This window comes from Carcharhinus amblyrhynchos, chromosome 5, assembly GCF_965287045.1.
Source record: "Carcharhinus amblyrhynchos chromosome 5, sCarAmb.v2.hapA, whole genome shotgun sequence".
Lineage (NCBI taxonomy): Eukaryota > Metazoa > Chordata > Chondrichthyes > Carcharhiniformes > Carcharhinidae > Carcharhinus > Carcharhinus amblyrhynchos.
The window spans coordinates 128,451,510-128,469,178 of NC_137328.1; the positions used below are offsets into that span (position 1 = coordinate 128,451,510).

The 17,669-nt window shown below is 45.1% G+C and overlaps 1 protein-coding gene across 5 annotated transcripts in view; it reads left to right on the top strand.

The window, feature by feature from the left end:
* Window positions 1-17,669, top strand: part of nipblb (NIPBL cohesin loading factor b) — a 600,450-nt gene that overhangs the window by 202,620 nt on the left and 380,161 nt on the right. For all 5 annotated transcript variants that reach the window (XM_080189563.1, XM_080189568.1, XM_080189564.1 and 2 more), the window contains one exon: window positions 8,418-8,511. In XM_080189563.1, the coding sequence (XP_080045689.1) occupies window positions 8,418-8,511 (94 nt within the window). The remainder of the gene's footprint in view (window positions 1-8,417; window positions 8,512-17,669) is intronic.

Genomic DNA, 17,669 nt, shown 5'->3' on the forward strand with positions numbered 1-17,669 from the left:
TTTTTCTTAATCCTATTTTAAATGTCTGACTCCTTAGTCTGAGATGCTTTCTTAGCATCTACCTTGTTCACACACTTCAAAATTTTTTCATATGTTTCAATTTGGGTAATCTGCCCAGATCACAATGAGGAGGACTTTGCAGGATTGACTGAGCTGGCTAAACCTCATCGTTTCCGGTGTCTAGATCGATGCTGGTTAGTTTGTGATGTCTTATTCTTCAGCTTTACCATAGCAGTTTGATTCAACTGATTGGCTTATGGGCCGTTTCAGAGAGCAGTTAAAAGTCCACTGCAATGGCCAAACCAGGTAACAACATTGATTTCCTGGAAGCATTAGTGGACCAAATAAAATTCTATTACAACCTGATATTTTCATGATTTCATCATTACTGAGCCTAGTATTTTATTCTTGAATTATTATTTGAATTTCAATTCTGCCAGCTGCCATGATAGCAATTCTTGAAAGTATGAAAATAGATAAGTCACCTGGGCTGGATGGGATTTACCCTAGGATTCTCTGGGAGGCTAGGGAGGAGATTACAGAGCCTTTGGCTTTGATCTTTATGTCGTCATTGGCTACAGGTATAGTGCTGGAAGACTGGAGGATAGCAAATGTTGTCCCCTTGTTCAAGAAGGGGAGTAGAGACCGTCCTGGGAATTATAGACCGGTGAGCCTTACTTCTGTTGTGGGCAAAGTTTTGGAAAGAATTATAAGAGGATTTATAATCTAGCGAGAAATAAATTGATTAGGGATAGTCAACACAGTTTTGTGAAGGGTAGGTCGTGCCTCACAAACCTTATCGAGTTTTTTGAAAAGGTGACCAAAGAGGTGGATAAGGGTAAGGCAGTTGACGTGGTGTATATGGATTTTAGCAAAGCATTTGATAAGGTTCCCCGTGGCAGAAAATGCAGATGCATGGGATTGAGGGTGATTTAGCAGTTTGGATCAGGAATTGGCTAGCTGATAGAAGACAGAGGGTGGTGGTTGATGGGAAATATTCAACCTGGAGTTCAGTTACACGTGGTGTACCTCAGGGATCTGTTTTGGGGCCACTGCTGTTTGTCATTTTTATAAATTACCTAGATGAGGGTGTAGAAGGATTGGTCAGTAAATTTGCTGACGACACCCAAGTCGGAGGAGTTGTAGACAGTGAGGATGGATGTTACAGTTTGCAGAGGGACATAGATAAGCTGCAGAGCTGGGTTCAGAGGTGGCAAATGGAGTTTAATACAGAAAAGTGTGAGGTGATTCACTTTGGTAAGAGTAACAGGAGTACAGAATATAGGGCTAATGGAAGGACTCTTAGTAGTGTTGACGAGCAGAGAGATCTCGGTGTACATGTGCATGGCTCCCTGAAAGTTGGCACCCAGGTTGATAAAGTTGTTAAGAAGGCGTACGATGTGTTAGCTTTTATTGGTAGAGGGATTGAATTTCGGAGCCGAGAGGTAATGTTACAACTGTACAAAACTCTGGTGTGGCCGCACTTGGAGTATTGCGTACAGTTCTGGACGCTGCATTATAAGAAAGATGTGGAAGCATTGGAAAGGGTGCAGAGGAGGTTTACCAGGATGTTGGCTGGTATGGTGGGAGGGTCTTGTGAGGAAAGGCTGAGGGACTTGAGGTTATTTTTATTGGAGAGAAGAAGGTTACGAGGTGACCTAATTGAGGCATACAAGATGATCAAAGGATTGGATAGGGTGGACAGTGAGAGCCTTTTTCCTCGGATGGTGATGGCTAACACAAGGGGTCATAGCTTTAAGTTAAGGGGTGGTAATTATAGGACGCATGTCAGAGGTAGGCTCTTTACTCAGAGGGTAGTAAGGGCGTGGAATGCCCTGCCTGCAGCAGTTGTGGACTCGCCAACTTTAAGGGCGTTCAAATGGTCAGTGGATAGGCATATGAATAACATTGGAATAGATTAGGTTAGAGGGTCATTAGATTGGTTCCACTGGTCAGCACAGCATCGAGGGCTGAAGGGCCTGTACTGTGCTGTAATGTTCTGTGTTCTGTGGTTGAATTTGAACTTGTGTCTCTGGGCCTTGGCTACATAGAGTCATAGTCATAGAACATAGTACAGTACAGTACAAGCCCTTCAGCCCTCGATGTTGTGCCACGCTTTGTCCGAAACCAATATCAAGCTATCCCACTCCCTATCATTCTGGTGTGCTCCATATGCCTATCCAATAACCACTTGAAAGTTCCTGAAGTGTCCGACTCCACTATCACAGCAGGCAGTCCATTCCACACCCTAACCACTCTCTGCATAAAGAATCTGCCTCAGACATCCCTCCTATATCTCCCACCATGAACCTTATAGTTATGCTCCCTAGTAACAGCTACATCCACCTGAGGAAATAGTCTCTGCATGTCTGCTCTATCAATCCCCCTCATCATCTTAAGCCTCTATTAAGTTGCCTCTCATCCTCTACTTTAATGAGAAAAGCTCCAGCTCCCTCAACCTTTCCTCAAGACTTGCCCTCCAAACCAGGCATCATCCTGGTAAATCTCCTCTGCACTCTCTCCAATGCTTCCACATCCTCCTCATAGTGAGGTGACCAGAACGGAACACAGTATTCCAAATGTGGTCTCACCAACGTCCTATACAGTTGCAGCATAACCCCACGGCTGTTAAACTCAAAACGCCCTGTTAATAAACTCTAACACACTATAGGCCTTCTTCACAGCTCTATCCACTTGAGTGGGAACTTTCAAAGGTCTGTGGATATGAACCCCAAGATCTCTCTGTTCCTCCACATTCGTCAGAACCCTGCCGTTGACCCTGTATTCAGCATTCAAGTTTGTCCTACCAAAATTGATCACCTCGCACTTATCAGGATTAAGTGCCATCTGTCAACTTTTCGGTCCAGCTGTGCATCTTATCAATGTCTCCTTGCAGCCTACAAGAGCTCCAACTCATCCAATACTCCACCAATCTTGGTGTCATCAGCAAATTTACTGACCCATGCTTCAGTCCCCTCCTCCAAGTCATTGATAAAAATCACAAATAGCAGATGACCCAGCACTGATCCCTGTGGTACACCACTGGTAACTGGTCTCCAGTCTGAAAATTTTCTACTACCCTCTGTCTTCTATGAGATAACCAGTTACTTATCCAATCGGCCAAATTTCCCTCTATCCTACACCGCCTCATTTTCTTCATGAGCCTACCATGGGGAACCTATATATAAGACATCAACTGCTTTACCTTCATCTACACACTTAGTTACCTCTTTAAAGAATTCAATCAAACTTGTGAGGCAAGACTTACTCTTCACAAATCTGTACTGACTATCCTGGATTAAACTGCATCTTTCCAAATGGTCATAAATCCTATCCCTCAGGGCTTTTTCCATTAACTTACCAACCACCAAAGTAAGACTAACTGGCCTATAATTACAAGGGTCATTTCTATTTTCTTTATTGGACAGAGGAACAACATGCGCCACTCTCCAGTCCTCTGGCTATCGCTGTGGACAGTGAGGACCCAAAGATCAAAGCCAAAGGCTCTGTAATCTCATCCCTTGCCTCCCTGAGTATCCTAGGATTCATCCCATCTGGCCCAGGGGATTTATCGACCCTCAGGTTTTTCAAAATTGTTAATACATCTTCCCTCAGAACATCTACCTCCTCCATCCTATCAGCTCGTATCACACACACATCCTCAAAAACATGGCCGTCTCTTTAGTGAACACTCAAGAAAAATATTCATTCATTGCCTCTCCTATCTCTTCTGACTCCATGCACAAGTTCCTACTACTATCCTTGTCAGACCCTAACCTCATGCTGCTCGTTCTTTTATTTCTCACATAAGAATAAAAAGTCTTGGGATTGGTCTGGTGCTATGTAATGAGGCGGGTAGAATTAGGGACCTTGCGGTGAAGGTTCCTCTTGGAGAGAGTGATCATTGTATGGTGGAGTTTCTGGTGCAGATGGAGGAGGAGAAAGTGGGTTCCCAGACACGCGTCCTTTGTTTGAATAGAGGGGAGTATGGTAGGATGAGAGAAGAATTGGCAAATGTGAACTGGGGGAGTGCGTTGGAAGGTAGGTCTGCTGAGGAGCAGTGGAGGATCTTTAAGGAGATCTTTCTTGGTGCTCAGCAGAAATTTATTCCGATGGTTAAAAAGGACAGTAGGAAGAGAGGTAATAAGCCGTGGATAACGAAGGAGGTGAAGGAAAGTATTAAATTAAAAGCGGAGGAATTTAGAGTAGCTAAGAGCAGTGGGCGAGAAGAGGATTGGGAAAGGTTTAAATGTCAACAAAGATTGACAAAGAAGTTGATAAAGGAGGGTAGGAGAAGCTATGAGGCTGGGCTAGCGCTTAATATAAAAAAGGATAGCAAGAGTTTTTATAAATATATAAAAAGGAAGAGGCTGGCTAGGGTGAACGTTGGTCCTTTAGAGGATGAGAAAGGGGAGCTAGTGGTAGGGGATGGGGATATGGCTAAGGTCTTGAATAACTTTTTTGTTTCTGTCTTCACGGAGGAGGACGTGAATAATTTGCCGGGTGTTAGAGATGGAAAGGTGGTAGGAATGGAGGGTCTTAATGACATTACTGTTACTAGAGAGGTGGTGCTCGACAGACTGGAGGGGCTGATTGTGGAAAAGTCCCCAGGACCGGATGGAATGCATCCGAGGGTTCTGAAAGAAATGGCGGAGGTTATAGTGGATGCCTTGGTGGTTATTTTCCAGACGTCGCTGGATTCCGGGGAAGTGCCGGATGATTGGAAAACGGCTAATGTTACGCCGTTGTTTAAGAAGGGTGCCAGGCAAAAGGCGGGGAATTATAGGCCGGTTAGTTTAACGTCTGTTGTAGGTAAAATGTTAGAATCCGTCATTAAGGAGGAAATTGCGAGGCATCTTGAAGGGAATTGCTTGATAGGGCGGACGCAACACGGTTTCATTAAAGGGAAGTCGTGTCTGACAAATTTACTGGAGTTCTATGAGGATGTGTCTAGGGCAGTGGATAGAGGAGAGCCGGTGGATGTGGTCTTTCTGGATTTTCAGAAGGCGTTTGACAAGGTACCTCACAAGAGGTTATTGCAGAAGGTGAGGGGACATGGAGTTGGGGGTAGGGTGTTAGCGTGGATAGAGGATTGGTTGTCAAATAGGAGGCAGAGAGTGGGGGTCAATGGGTGCTATTCGGATTGGCGGTTGGTGACTAGTGGGGTGCCCCAGGGGTCGGTGCTGGGGCCTCAGCTATTTACCATTTATATAGATGATCTGGAGGAGGGAACCGAGTGCAGGGTGTCGAAATTTGCTGATGACACCAAGATTGGGGGAACGGCAAATTGTGCGGAGGGTGTGGAGAGTCTGCAGAAGGATCTAGATAGGCTGGGCGAATGGGCCAGGAAATGGCAAATGGAATTTAATGTTGGCAAGTGCGAGGTGGTCCACTTTGGTAGGAAGAATGGTAGGAAGGACTATTACTTACGTGGCGAAAAACTGCAGCAGGCGACGGTGCAGAGGGACCTCGGGGTCCTTGTGCATGAGTCGCAAAAACCCAGCTTGCAGGTGCAGCAGGTGGTCAGGAAGGCGAATGGGATGCTGGCCTTCATAGCGAGGGGGATTGAATATAAAAGTAGGGAGGTCTTGTTGCAGCTGTATAGGGCATTGGTGAGGCCGCAGCTGGAATACTGTGTGCAGTTTTGGGCGCCGCACCTGCGCAAGGATATTTTGGCCCTGGAGGGAGTGCAGAGGAGGTTTACTAGGCTGATACCGGAGTTGAGGGGATTGAGCTATGAGGAGAGGCTGAATAAACTAGGCTTGTACTCGTTAGAGTTTAGAAGAATGAGGGGAGATCTCATTGAGACGTATAAGATGATGAATGGGATGGATAGGATAGAGGTGGAGAGACTCTTCCCGCTCAAAAAAGACAGTAGGACTAGGGGGCACAGCCTCAAGATAAAGGGGAGGCGGTTTAGAACGGAGTTGAGGAGGAACTTCTTCACTCAAAGGGTGGTGAATCTCTGGAATTCTCTGCCCGTTGAAGTGGTGGAGGCTGCCTCGCTAAATATTTTTAAGAAGCAGGTTGATGGGTTCTTGATAAGAGAGGGGATTAAGGGTTATGGGGAGAGGGCGGGAAAGTGGAACTGAGCCACAACAGATCAGCCATGATCTTATTGAATGGCGGGGCAGGCTCGAAGGGCTAGATGGCCTACTCCTGCTCCTATTTCTTATGTTCTTATGTTCTTATGTATTTTCCTTGATCTGACCCGCCAAGGACTTCCATGCCCCCTCGTAGCTCTCCTAAGCCCTTTTTATTTTTTTTAGCCCATTCGAGGTTTACAGCAAGGAAACAGGTCCTTAGGCGCAACTTGCCTGTGCTGTCCTTTTTTTTAACCTAGTAAGGTAGTCCCAACTGCTGAGACCACATCTGGAATATGTACAGTTTTGCCTCTTTTGAAGAAAAAGTTCATTTAGAAGCAGTTCAGAAAAGATTCACTTGACTCGTTCCTAGGATGAGGGACCTCTATAGTCATGGAGGTTTACAGCATGGAAGCAAGCTCTTTGACCAAACTTGTCCATGCCACCCGTTTATTTGGCCACTAAGCTAGTTCCATGTGGTCTTTCTGGATTTTCAGAAGGCGTTTGACAAAGTACCTCACAAGAGGTTATTGCAGAAGGTCGAGGGACATGGAGTTGGGGGTAGGGTGTTAGCGTGGATAGAGGATTGGTTGTCAAATAGGAGGCAGAGAGTGGGGGTCAATGGGTGCTATTCGGATTGGCGGATGGTGACTAGTGGAGTGCCCCAGGGGTCGGTGCTGGGGCCTCAGCTTTTTACCATTTATATAGATGATCTGGAGGAGGGAACCGAGTGTAGGGTGTCGAAATTTGCTGATGGCACCAAGATTGGGGGAACGGCAAATTGTGCGGAGGGTGTGGAGAGTCTGCAGAAGGATCTAGATAGGCTGGGCGAATGGGCCAGGAAATGGCAAATGGAATTTAATGTTGGCAAGTGCGAGGTGGTCCACTTTGGTAGGAAGAATGGTAGGAAGGACTATTACTTACGTGGCGAAAAACTGCAGCAGGCGACGGTGCAGAGGGACCTCGGGGTCCTTGTGCATGAGTCGCAAAAACCCAGCTTGCAGGTGCAGCAGGTGGTCAGGAAGGCGAATGGGATGCTGGCCTTCATCGCGAGGGGGATTGAATATAAAAGTAGGGAGGTCTTGCTGCAGCTGTATAGGGTATTGGTGAGGCCGCAGCTGGAGTACTGTGTGCAGTTTTGGGCGCCGCACCTGCGCAAAGATATTTTGGCCTTGGAGGGAGTGCAGAGGAGGTTTACTAGGCTGATACCGGAGTTGAGGGGGTTGAGCTATGAGGAGAGGCTGAATAAACTAGGCTTGTACTCGTTAGAGTTTAGAAGAATGAGGGGAGATCTCATTGAGATGTATAAGATGATGAATGGGATGGATAGGATAGAGGTGGAGAGACTCAAAAAAGACAGTAGGACTGGGGGGCACAGCCTCAAGATAAAGGGGGGGCGGTTTAGAACGGAGTTGAGGAGGAACTTCTTCACTCAAAGGGTGGTGAATCTCTGGAATTCTCTGCCTGTTGAAGTGGTGGAGGCTGCCTCGCTAAATATTTTTAAGACGCGGGTTGATGGGTTTTTGATAAGAGAGGGGATTAAGGGTTATGGGGAGAGGGCGGGAAGGTGGAACTGAGCCACGACAGATCAGCCATGATCTTATTGAATGGCGGGGCAGGTTCGAAGGGCTAAATAGCCTACTCCTGCTCCTATTTCTTATGTTCTTATGTTCCAATTGCCCACGTTTGGCCCATATCGCTCTATACCCATCTTCCCTATGTAATTGTCTAAATGCTTTTCAAAATGCAAGATTGTATCTGCCTCTACTGCCTCTGGCAGCTCGTTCCAGACACTCACCACCCTCTGTGAAAAAATTGCCCCTCTGGACCCGTTTGTGTTCTCCCCCTTACCTTAAACCTATGCCCTCTAGTTTTAGACTTCGCTACCTTTGGGAAAAGATATTGACTATCTAGCTGATCAATGCCTCTCATTTTATAGATCTCTATAAGATCATTCCTCAACATCCTACAGTCCAGAGGAAGAAAGTCCCAGTCTATCCAGCCTCTCCTCATAACTCAAACCATCAACTCCTGGTAGCATCCTAGTAAATCTTTTCTGCACTTTTTCTACTTTAATAATATCTTCTCTACAATAGGGTGATCAGAACTGTACACAGTATTCTAAATGTGGCTGTACCAATGCCTTGTAGAACTGCAATAAGACGTCCCAACTCCTGTATCTGGGTTTCTGGATTATTAGCCTAGTAAGATTATACTACTATGCTACTGTCATTCTTTAAACAAGGTTTTCTTTTCTTGTACTTTGTAGAAATTGTATTTGATTTTGTTTGTTTGTGGTAAATTTTCTAGGCTAATGTTCTTTTTTAATCACAGGATGGTGATTCTTCATTGAGAAATGCTGCCTCCTTCCCTTTAAGATCTCCACAAGCAGTGTGTTCTCCTGCGAGCAGCGATGGAACTCCAAAGGGTAAATTTATAAAGTTGCATGTACTGAACCTATCCTTAATACTGTGTGTAATATAACTAATATTTTAGACTTTTTGCGAAGAAGCATGCTAATTGAAGAACTGGACGATGTGGGCATGAAGGGTAATTGTTTCCTGGCTTTCAAGGCACTTGGTTTCCATAATTGGACAATGATATTGAGATCAGTTGAAAATTCCATTTCATGTTCTTTTCGGCACATGGCTGCAGTCCCTGGGCGAGATTTTACGGCTTTGTTCTTCCCAATACCATAAAATCCCACCTGAGGTCAACGCACCTTTCCATGGTCCGCTCCTCGCCCACTTCGATTCACGTGGTGGGTGGGGCGGTAAAATTCTGGCCCCTTTCTTTGGGTCACTATTATAAGCTTCACTCAATGTTTTTCTTGGCTTAGTTAAGTCACAACTAGGACAGTTTCAAGAACTAGCTCTCACTGAAGTAAGACTTACATTGAGGGATGGGTGAACTAACTTATGACAGGGCATGGAAGAAGCTAAAGTAAAATTGAAGCATTTTCTATAGGTGGTGATATACATTTCTGAAATTATACTGATTGGGAATTAGAGTGATGGCCCAATTACAGTGAAAGCTGTCCTTTTTGTTTTGCTATCTTATTGCAGTATTATTGTTGGTATCTGGTTTGACTCTAAATAAGGTTTGGATTTGTTTATTGTGTGTTAAAATTTAAGACAATTATATATGCAAAGATTTTAGATCATAGATCATTAGCATAATTTATTTGTGACTTTTTAATTTGAGATGATTTTATCTCAATTAAGTGTCAACAAAGAAACTAGTAGGCACTGTTTTTTGTTACAAACTTTTGTTTAATTAGAGTGATGAAAGTTATTTTGTATAAAATAGATTGCTAGCTCAATTCTGATGTCCATCAGTTACATTGAGAGCTTCTGAATTAAACCATTGCACTGACCCGGAGAACAGTGTTTGCTCTAAGTTGCTTGAGTACCCGACCACGCAGTGGACCAGAAAGTGCTGCACAGCGGATAAACAGGCCATACATAAGAATGGCCTCCTTAACAAACGTGTGACCTTGCAACAAGGACTGCATGATGCACCAAACAACCCACGCACAGTGAGGGAAATTAGAGAAAGCATTTCCTCAGAATATGGACTAAACACTTTGAATTCATAAAACTGCTGGCATGTTCTGATTCAGGTTGTTATCAATGCAGACATTTATGGGTTTAATTTTTACCTATTCAGCTGACTGGAAGATTGCACTGTGATGCATGACTAAATCATAGAATGTCTGCAGCACAGGAGAAGGCTATTTTGGCTTATTGCATCTGTACTGATTTTCTGAAGGAGCAGTTCACCTAGTGCTCCCTTGCCTTCTCTCTGTAGCTGAGCATATTCTGTTTTCAAATATTAATCCAAATCCCCCAGGAATGTGTTGATTTGAACCTGGCTCTGCAGATTTGATGGGTTGAAGGACCTCTTCTGCACTGTAGGATTCTCTGTAGGACACACTAAGGCAGTGTATTCCAAGTGTAAGCAACTGCTACTTGTCAAAAAAAATCCTCATGTCACAGTTGCTGCTTTTGTCAGTCACCATAAATCTGTATCCTCTGGTTCTTAGTGCTTTCAGCAATGGTTTCTGTCCATCTGCACTGTGTAGATACCTCGTGGCCTCCACTCAAGCTTCTCTTCTCCAAGGGGAACAGTCAATTTCTCCAAGCTATCCACATAATTGAAGTTCCTCATCCATGCAACCATTCTGATGAAATTTTTCCCCATTCTTACCCCATTGAAGTTAGCCTTCCCCTATTAATTATTCCTCTAGATTGTTCCTTGCTCATTTCTATAGCCAAATTAAACCTGATAATGCAATGACCATTGTTCTGTAAATCATTTCCTACTGACACTTGGTTGTTCATTCCCAAGAATCAGATTTAGCAGATTTTCCTTCCTTACTGGACTGAAAACATTCTGTTGTAGAAAATTCTGGTAGTACTCAGGTCTCGCTGTATTTATGGAGAGAGAAACAGTTAACATTTCGAGTGGAGTATGACTTTTCAGAAACGTAATGGGTTCGATGCTGTCAAAGGGTACAGTGCAGTAGGCTGGGGACAGAAATTAGTATGTGAGAGCAAGGTGGTGAATTACAATGACAAGGAACTAGAAGCTCAGTGGTGCTTGAAGGTGTACCATCAAATAGTTACCCATCCTGCGTTTGGTCTGTGGTGTAGAGCAGTGAATACAGTATGTGAAACTGAAAGTAGTACCAGTAAATTGCTGCCTCCCTGGAATGAGCGTTTGGGGCCTAGGGTGGTGAGGAGGTGAAAGGGCAACTGTTACAGAAGAACATAAGAACTAGGAGCAGGAGTAGACCATCTGGCTCCTTGAACCTGCTCCACCATTCAGTAAGATCATGGCTGATCTTTTTCATGGACTCAGCTCCACTTACCTGCCTGCTCACCATAACTCAATTCGTATACTGTTCAAAATTTATCTATCCTTGTCTTTAAAACATTCAATGAGTTGGCCTCAGTTGCTTCACTGGGCAGGGAATTCCACAGATCTACAACCCTGTGTAGATCAGTATGGCGTGGAGAAACTGGACAGGAGACGAAGGGAAGATATGTTCGGTAGTGAAGTCATGCTGAAGGTGCCAGAAATGATCGAGGATGATCCCTTGAATGTGAAGGCTGGTGAAGTGGAAAATAAGGAAAAGGGAAACTCTTTGCAGCTCAGGGAAGAGAGGGGGATGCATGAGAATAGAAATGCAGGAAATAGGTCAGGCAGGGTTGAGGATCCAGTCCACCACAGTGGAGGGTAACTAGAAACACAGTTATGGAAGTGCTTCATCAGAGCAGATGTGACAGACGCTGAGAAACTGGAAGAATGGAATAGAATTATTACAGGAAGCAAGGTGTGAAGAAGTAGGTTACTATACCTACTTGTGACTAATAAATAAACTTAACTTTAAACTTATGAGCAGAAAAAGGCAGAGTTGGATGGAAGAAGGAATATTCCGCATATCATACAAAAAGACTGGCACCTTATGGATACCTGTAACCACACCTTGAACATGGGGGAAGTGAAATGAATTAAAGGGGAAATTCTTCAATTTTCTAATTCCTTTTTTCACAGGCCAACAATGAGGCAACGAAGCGTAGGAGGGTGCTGGTGGATGGGGGCTAGTTGGACTGCAGGGAAGAAATGAAGAGCCCTCAGATCATCCAGGGATTTTGCCGGGGGGCGGGGGGCGTGAATGAATGGAGGCCCAGAAACTGAAAACTGCATCAACGTTGCTTGCAATTTCCACCTTTCACCACCACGTGACCCGACTTTGACAGTTCCCTTCCTTGACTACTTTAATTTCCATACACATTTGTTCCTCAATATTTTGCCCACTAGTTGGTAACCTGTAGACTATACTGAGTAAAGGTTGTTTCTTAGATGTAGCCTAATAAATTCTATCCATCACCCCGGCTATGTTCTTTTAGTCAGTATGCCATTCCTTCTCCTTTTCTCTTTTCCAATCTTTGCTGAACTCCCTGTATCCAGAAATATTTAATTCTCGGGCCTAATCTTCATTGAAACAGCTCTGTAGCCACAGCATCATATTTCTATGTGGCTAACAGAACCTGCAGCTAAGCAATCTTATTTAGTGTATGCTGCATGTTCACATACATACATCTCATCATGTTACAAACAGGGTAAATAAATGGGAACCAGTGAATGTAGTGTATTTGGATTTTCAGAAGACGTTCGATAAGGTGCCACATAAAATTAACCTATGTTACAAAAAAACATGTATGCTGGTCACAATCATAAAATGGAATTTGGCTGAACAAGAATTTTTAATGAAAAAAGCAACAGGCAATCTACTAAAGTTGGGGAGTTGTCATTTCACTACACAGTTTTGTAATAAACCTTATTTCCATTTTCACGAAATGTAATATTTTTAATCAGTGGAAAAGGGATGGAGGAGCACATTACCTCCATCTAAGAAAAAATAAACGTGTGGGTGAGGCTTTAAATGGGAATTGGATCATTTTATGCGCCGCACTGTGGGAGGGTCAGTGCCTAGGGAGCTCCGCACTGTGGGAGGGTCGGTGCCGAGGGAGCACCGCACTGCGGGAGAGTCGGTGTTGAGGGGACGCCGCACTGTGGGAGGGAAAGGTGGTAGGACTGGAGGGTCTTAATGACATTACTGTTACTAGAGAGGCGGTGCTCGACAGACTGGAGGGGCTGATTGTGGACAAGTCCCCAGGACCGGATGGAATGCATCCGAGGGTTCTGAAAGAAATGGCGGAGGTTATAGTGGATGCCTTGGTGGTTATTTTCCAGACGTCGCTGGATTCCGGGGAAGTGCCGGATGATTGGAAAACGGCTAATGTTACGCCGTTGTTTAAGAAGGGTGCCAGGCAAAAGGCGGGGAATTATAGGCCGGTTAGTTTAACGTCTGTTGTAGGTAAAATGTTAGAATCCGTCATTAAGGAGGAAATTGCGAGACATCTTGAAGGCAATTGCTTGATAGAGCGGACGCAGCACGGTTTCATTAAAGGGAAGTCGTGTCTGACAAATTTACTGGAGTTCTATGAGGATGTGTCTAGGGCAGTGGATAGAGGAGAGCCGGTGGATGTGGTCTTTCTGGATTTTCAGAAGGCGTTTGACAAAGTACCTCACAAGAGGTTATTGCAGAAGGTCGAGGGACATGGAGTTGGGGGTAGGGTGTTAGCGTGGATAGAGGATTGGTTGTCAAATAGGAGGCAGAGAGTGGGGGTCAACAGGTGCTATTCGGATTGGCGGATGGTGACTAGTGGAGTGCCCCAGGGGTCGGTGCTGGGGCCTCAGCTTTTTACCATTTATATAGATGATCTGGAGGAGGGAACCGAGTGCAGGGTGTCGAAATTTGCTGATGACACCAAGATTGGGGGAAACGGCAAATTGTGCGGAGGGTGTGGAGAGTCTGCAGAAGGATCTCGATAGGCTGGGCGAATGGGCCAGGAAATGGCAAATGGAATTTAATGTTGGCAAGTGCGAGGTGGTCCACTTTGGTAGGAAGAATGGTAGGAAGGACTATTACTTACGTGGCGAAAAACTGCAGCAGGCGACAGTGCAGAGGGACCTCGGGGTCCTTGTGCATGAGTCGCAAAAACCCAGCTTGCAGGTGCAGCAGGTGGTCAGGAAGGCGAATGGGATGCTGGCCTTCATAGCGAGGGGGATTGAATATAAAAGTAGGGAGGTCTTGCTGCAGCTGTATAGGGCATTGGTGAGGCCGCAGCTGGAGTACTGTGTGCAGTTTTGGGCGCCGCACCTGCGCAAAGATATTTTGGCCTTGGAGGGAGTGCAGAGGAGGTTTACTAGGCTGATACTGGAGTTGAGGGGGTTGAGCTATGAGGAGAGGCTGAATAAACTAGGCTTGTACTCGTTGGAGTTTAGAAGAATGAGGGGAGATCTCATTGAGACGTATAAGATGATGAATGGGATGGATAGGATAGAGGTGGAGAGACCCTTCCCGCTCAAAAAAGACAGTAGGACTAGGGGGCACAGCCTCAAGATAAAGGGGGGGGGGGGGCGGTTTAGAACGGAGTTGAGGAGGAACTTCTTCACTCAAAGGGTGGTGAATCTCTGGAATTCTCTGCCCGTTGAAGTGGTGGAGGCTGCCTCGCTAAATATTTTTAAGACGCGGGTTGATGGGTTTTTGATAAGAGAGGGGATTAAGGGTTATGGGGAGAGGGCGGGAAGGTGGAACTGAGCCACGACAGATCAGCCATGACCTTATTGAATGGCGGGGCAGACTCAAAGGACTAGATGGCCTACTCCTGCTTCTATTTCTTATGTTCTTATGTTCAGTGGAGTGGAAACTGCTGTTTAGTATACTGACACAGGCATGACTGGCTGAAAGGCTGTCTTTTGTGTTGTCACCATGCCATGATTCTATGTGCGAGGCTGTGGTGTAGGGGATCATGTTATCAGCAATGATGAATGTTTTACTAACTATCATACAACAGAACTGGCATAAATACTTCATTCTCAGGTTATCCTAGAATCCAATCATGGAATCCTACAGTGTTAATGCTTAAGAGGGAGGGAGTGAAGAAAAGGATGTAACAAGCAGGGTGGTTAAGTCATTGGATAAGGTATGACATGAGATTACAAATGACACAGCACGTGATGTTGGGGGTGATATATCAGCATGGATAAAGAATTGGCTAACTAAATAGAGAGAGTTGGTATAATTGGTCCTTTACAGATTGGAAAGCTGCAATTAGTGTAGTTTGGTTTGATTATTGTCACATACAATGAAAAAATTGTTTCTTGTGTGTCATACAGACCAAGCATACCATTCATAGAGAAGAAAGGAGAGAGTGCAGAATGTAGTGTTATAGTCATAGTCCAGAAAACATAGAACATAGAACATTACAGCGCAGAACAGGCCCTTTGGCCCACGATGTTGCGCCGACCAGTTAAAAAAAAACAACAATGACCCACTAACCTAAACCAATCCCTTTTCGTCCATAAACCTGTCCACAGACCTCTTAAACGCCCCCAAACTAGGCGCATTTACAACTGCAGCAGGCAGGGCATTCTAATCCCTCACCACCCTCTGGGTAAAGAACCTACCCCTGACACCTGTCCTATAACTACCCCCCCTTAGTTTAAAGCCATGCCCCCTCGTGCTAGATTTTTCCATCAGAGGAAAAAGGCTATCACTATCCACCCTATCTAAACCTCTAATCATCTTATATGTTTCAATAAGATCCCCTCTTAGCCGCCTTCTTTCCAGCGAAAACAACCCCAAATCCCTCAGCCTCTCCTCATAGGATCTCCCCTCCATACCAGGCAACATCCTGGTAAACCTCCTCTGCACCCTTTCCAAAGCCTCCACATCCTTCCTGTAATGTGGGGACCAGAACTGCACACAGTACTCCAAGTGCGGCCGCACCAGAGTTGTGTACAGTTGCAACATAACGCTACGACTCCTAAATTCAATCCCCCTACCAATAAACGCCAAGACACTGTATGCCTTCTTAACAACCTTATCTACTTGATTCCCAACTTTCAGGGATCTATGTACACATACACCTAGATCCCTCTGTTCATCCACACTATTCAAAGTCTTCCCGTTAGCCCTATACTCAACACATCTGTTATTCCTACCAAAGTGAATTACCTCACATTTCTCTGCATTAAACTCCATCCGCCACCTCTCGGCCCAGCTCTGCAACCTGTCTAAGTCTTCCTGCAAACTATGACACCCTTCCTCACTATCTACCACACCTCCGACTTTGGTGTCATCAGCAAATTTACTGATCCACCCAACTATACCCTCATCCAGATCATTAATAAAAATCACAAACAGCAGTGGCCCCAACACAGATCCCTGAGGCACACCACTTGTAACCGAACTCCATGATGAATATTTACCGTCAACCACTACCCTCTGTCTCCTATCCGCTAGCCAATTCCTAATCCAGTTCCCTAGATCACCCCCAATCCCATACATCTGCATTTTCTGCAGAAGCCTACCATGGTGAACCTTATCAAACGCCTTACTAAAATCCATATACACCACGTCCACTGCCTTACCCCCATCCACCTCTTTGGTCACTTTCTCAAAAAACTCAATAAGGTTAGTAAGGCACGACCTACCCGCCACAAAACCATGCTGACTATCTCCAATCAACTCATTACTCTCCAAATAACTATAAATCCTATCCCTAATAATTTTTTCCAAAACCTTGCCCACAACAGAAGTGAGACTCACCGGTCTATAATTCCCGGGGAAGTCTCTGTTCCCCTTCTTAAACAATGGGACTACATTCGCTAACCTCCAATCATCTGGTACTATACCAGAGGCCAACGACGACCTGAAGATCAGAGCCAGAGGCTCTGCAATCACTTCTCTTGCCTCCCAGAGAATCCTGGGGTAAATCCCATCCGGACCAGGGGACTTATCTATTTTCAGACCCTCCAGAATATCCAGCACATCCTCCTTATCAACTGTAACATTGTCAATTCTACTCCCCTGCAACCCAGTGTCCTCCTCAGCTATATCCATGTCCCCCTGCGTGAACACCGAAGAGAAATATTGGTTCAATGCTTCACCAATCTCCTCCGGTTCCACACATAACTTCCCTCTGCCGTCTATAACTGGCCCTAACCTTGCCCTAACCAACCTTCTGTTCTTGACATACCTATAGAACGCCTTAGGATTCTCCTTAACCCTATCAGCCAAAGTCTTCTCATGTCTTCTTTTAGCCCTTCTTAGCTCGCTCTTCAACTCCCTCCTAGCCAATCTAAAGCTCTCTAGTGCACTATCCGAGTGCTCACGTCTCATCCGAACATAAGCCTTTTCTTTTTAACCAACGAATCAACTTTTTTGGTGCACCACGGTTCCCTAGCCTTACCAATTCCACCTTGCCTGACAGGGACATACCTATCACAGACTCGCAGTAGCTGCTCCTTGAAAAAACTCCACATTTCGGACGTTCCCAATCCCTGTAATCTCTTAGTCCAACCTATGATTCCTAATTCTCTCCTAATAGCCTCTAATAGAAAAAGACCAACTTAACGCAAGATAGGTCCATTCAAAAGTCTGGCAGCAGGGAAGAAGCTGTTCTTGAGTTGGTATGTGACCTCAGACTTCTGTATGTTTTTCCCGACAGAAGGTGGGAAAGGGAATATCTAGGGTGTGCGAGGTTCTTAATTATGCTGGTTGCTTTGCCGAGGCAGCAGGAAATGGATGGGAGGCTGGTTTGCGTGATGGATTCGGCTTTGTTCACGATCTTTTATACTTCCTTGCAGTCTTGGGCTGAGCAAGAGCCATACCAAGCTACGACACAACCAGAAAGAATGCTTACTATGGTGTAGCTGTAAAAGTTGGTGAGAGTCGCAACTGACATGCCAAATTTCCTTAGTCTTCTGAGAAAGAAGAGGCATTGTTGGGCTTTCTTAACTATAGTGTCGGCATGGGAGGGACCAGGACAGGTTGGTGATCTGGACATTTAAGAATTTGAAGCTCTCGACCCTTTCTACTTTGTCCCCGTTAATGTAGACAGGGGCGTATTCTCCTTTATGCTTCCTGAAGTCAATGACAGTCTCCTTCATTTTGTTGACTTTGAGGGAGGATTATTGTTGCCGCACAAGTTCACTAGGTTCTGTATC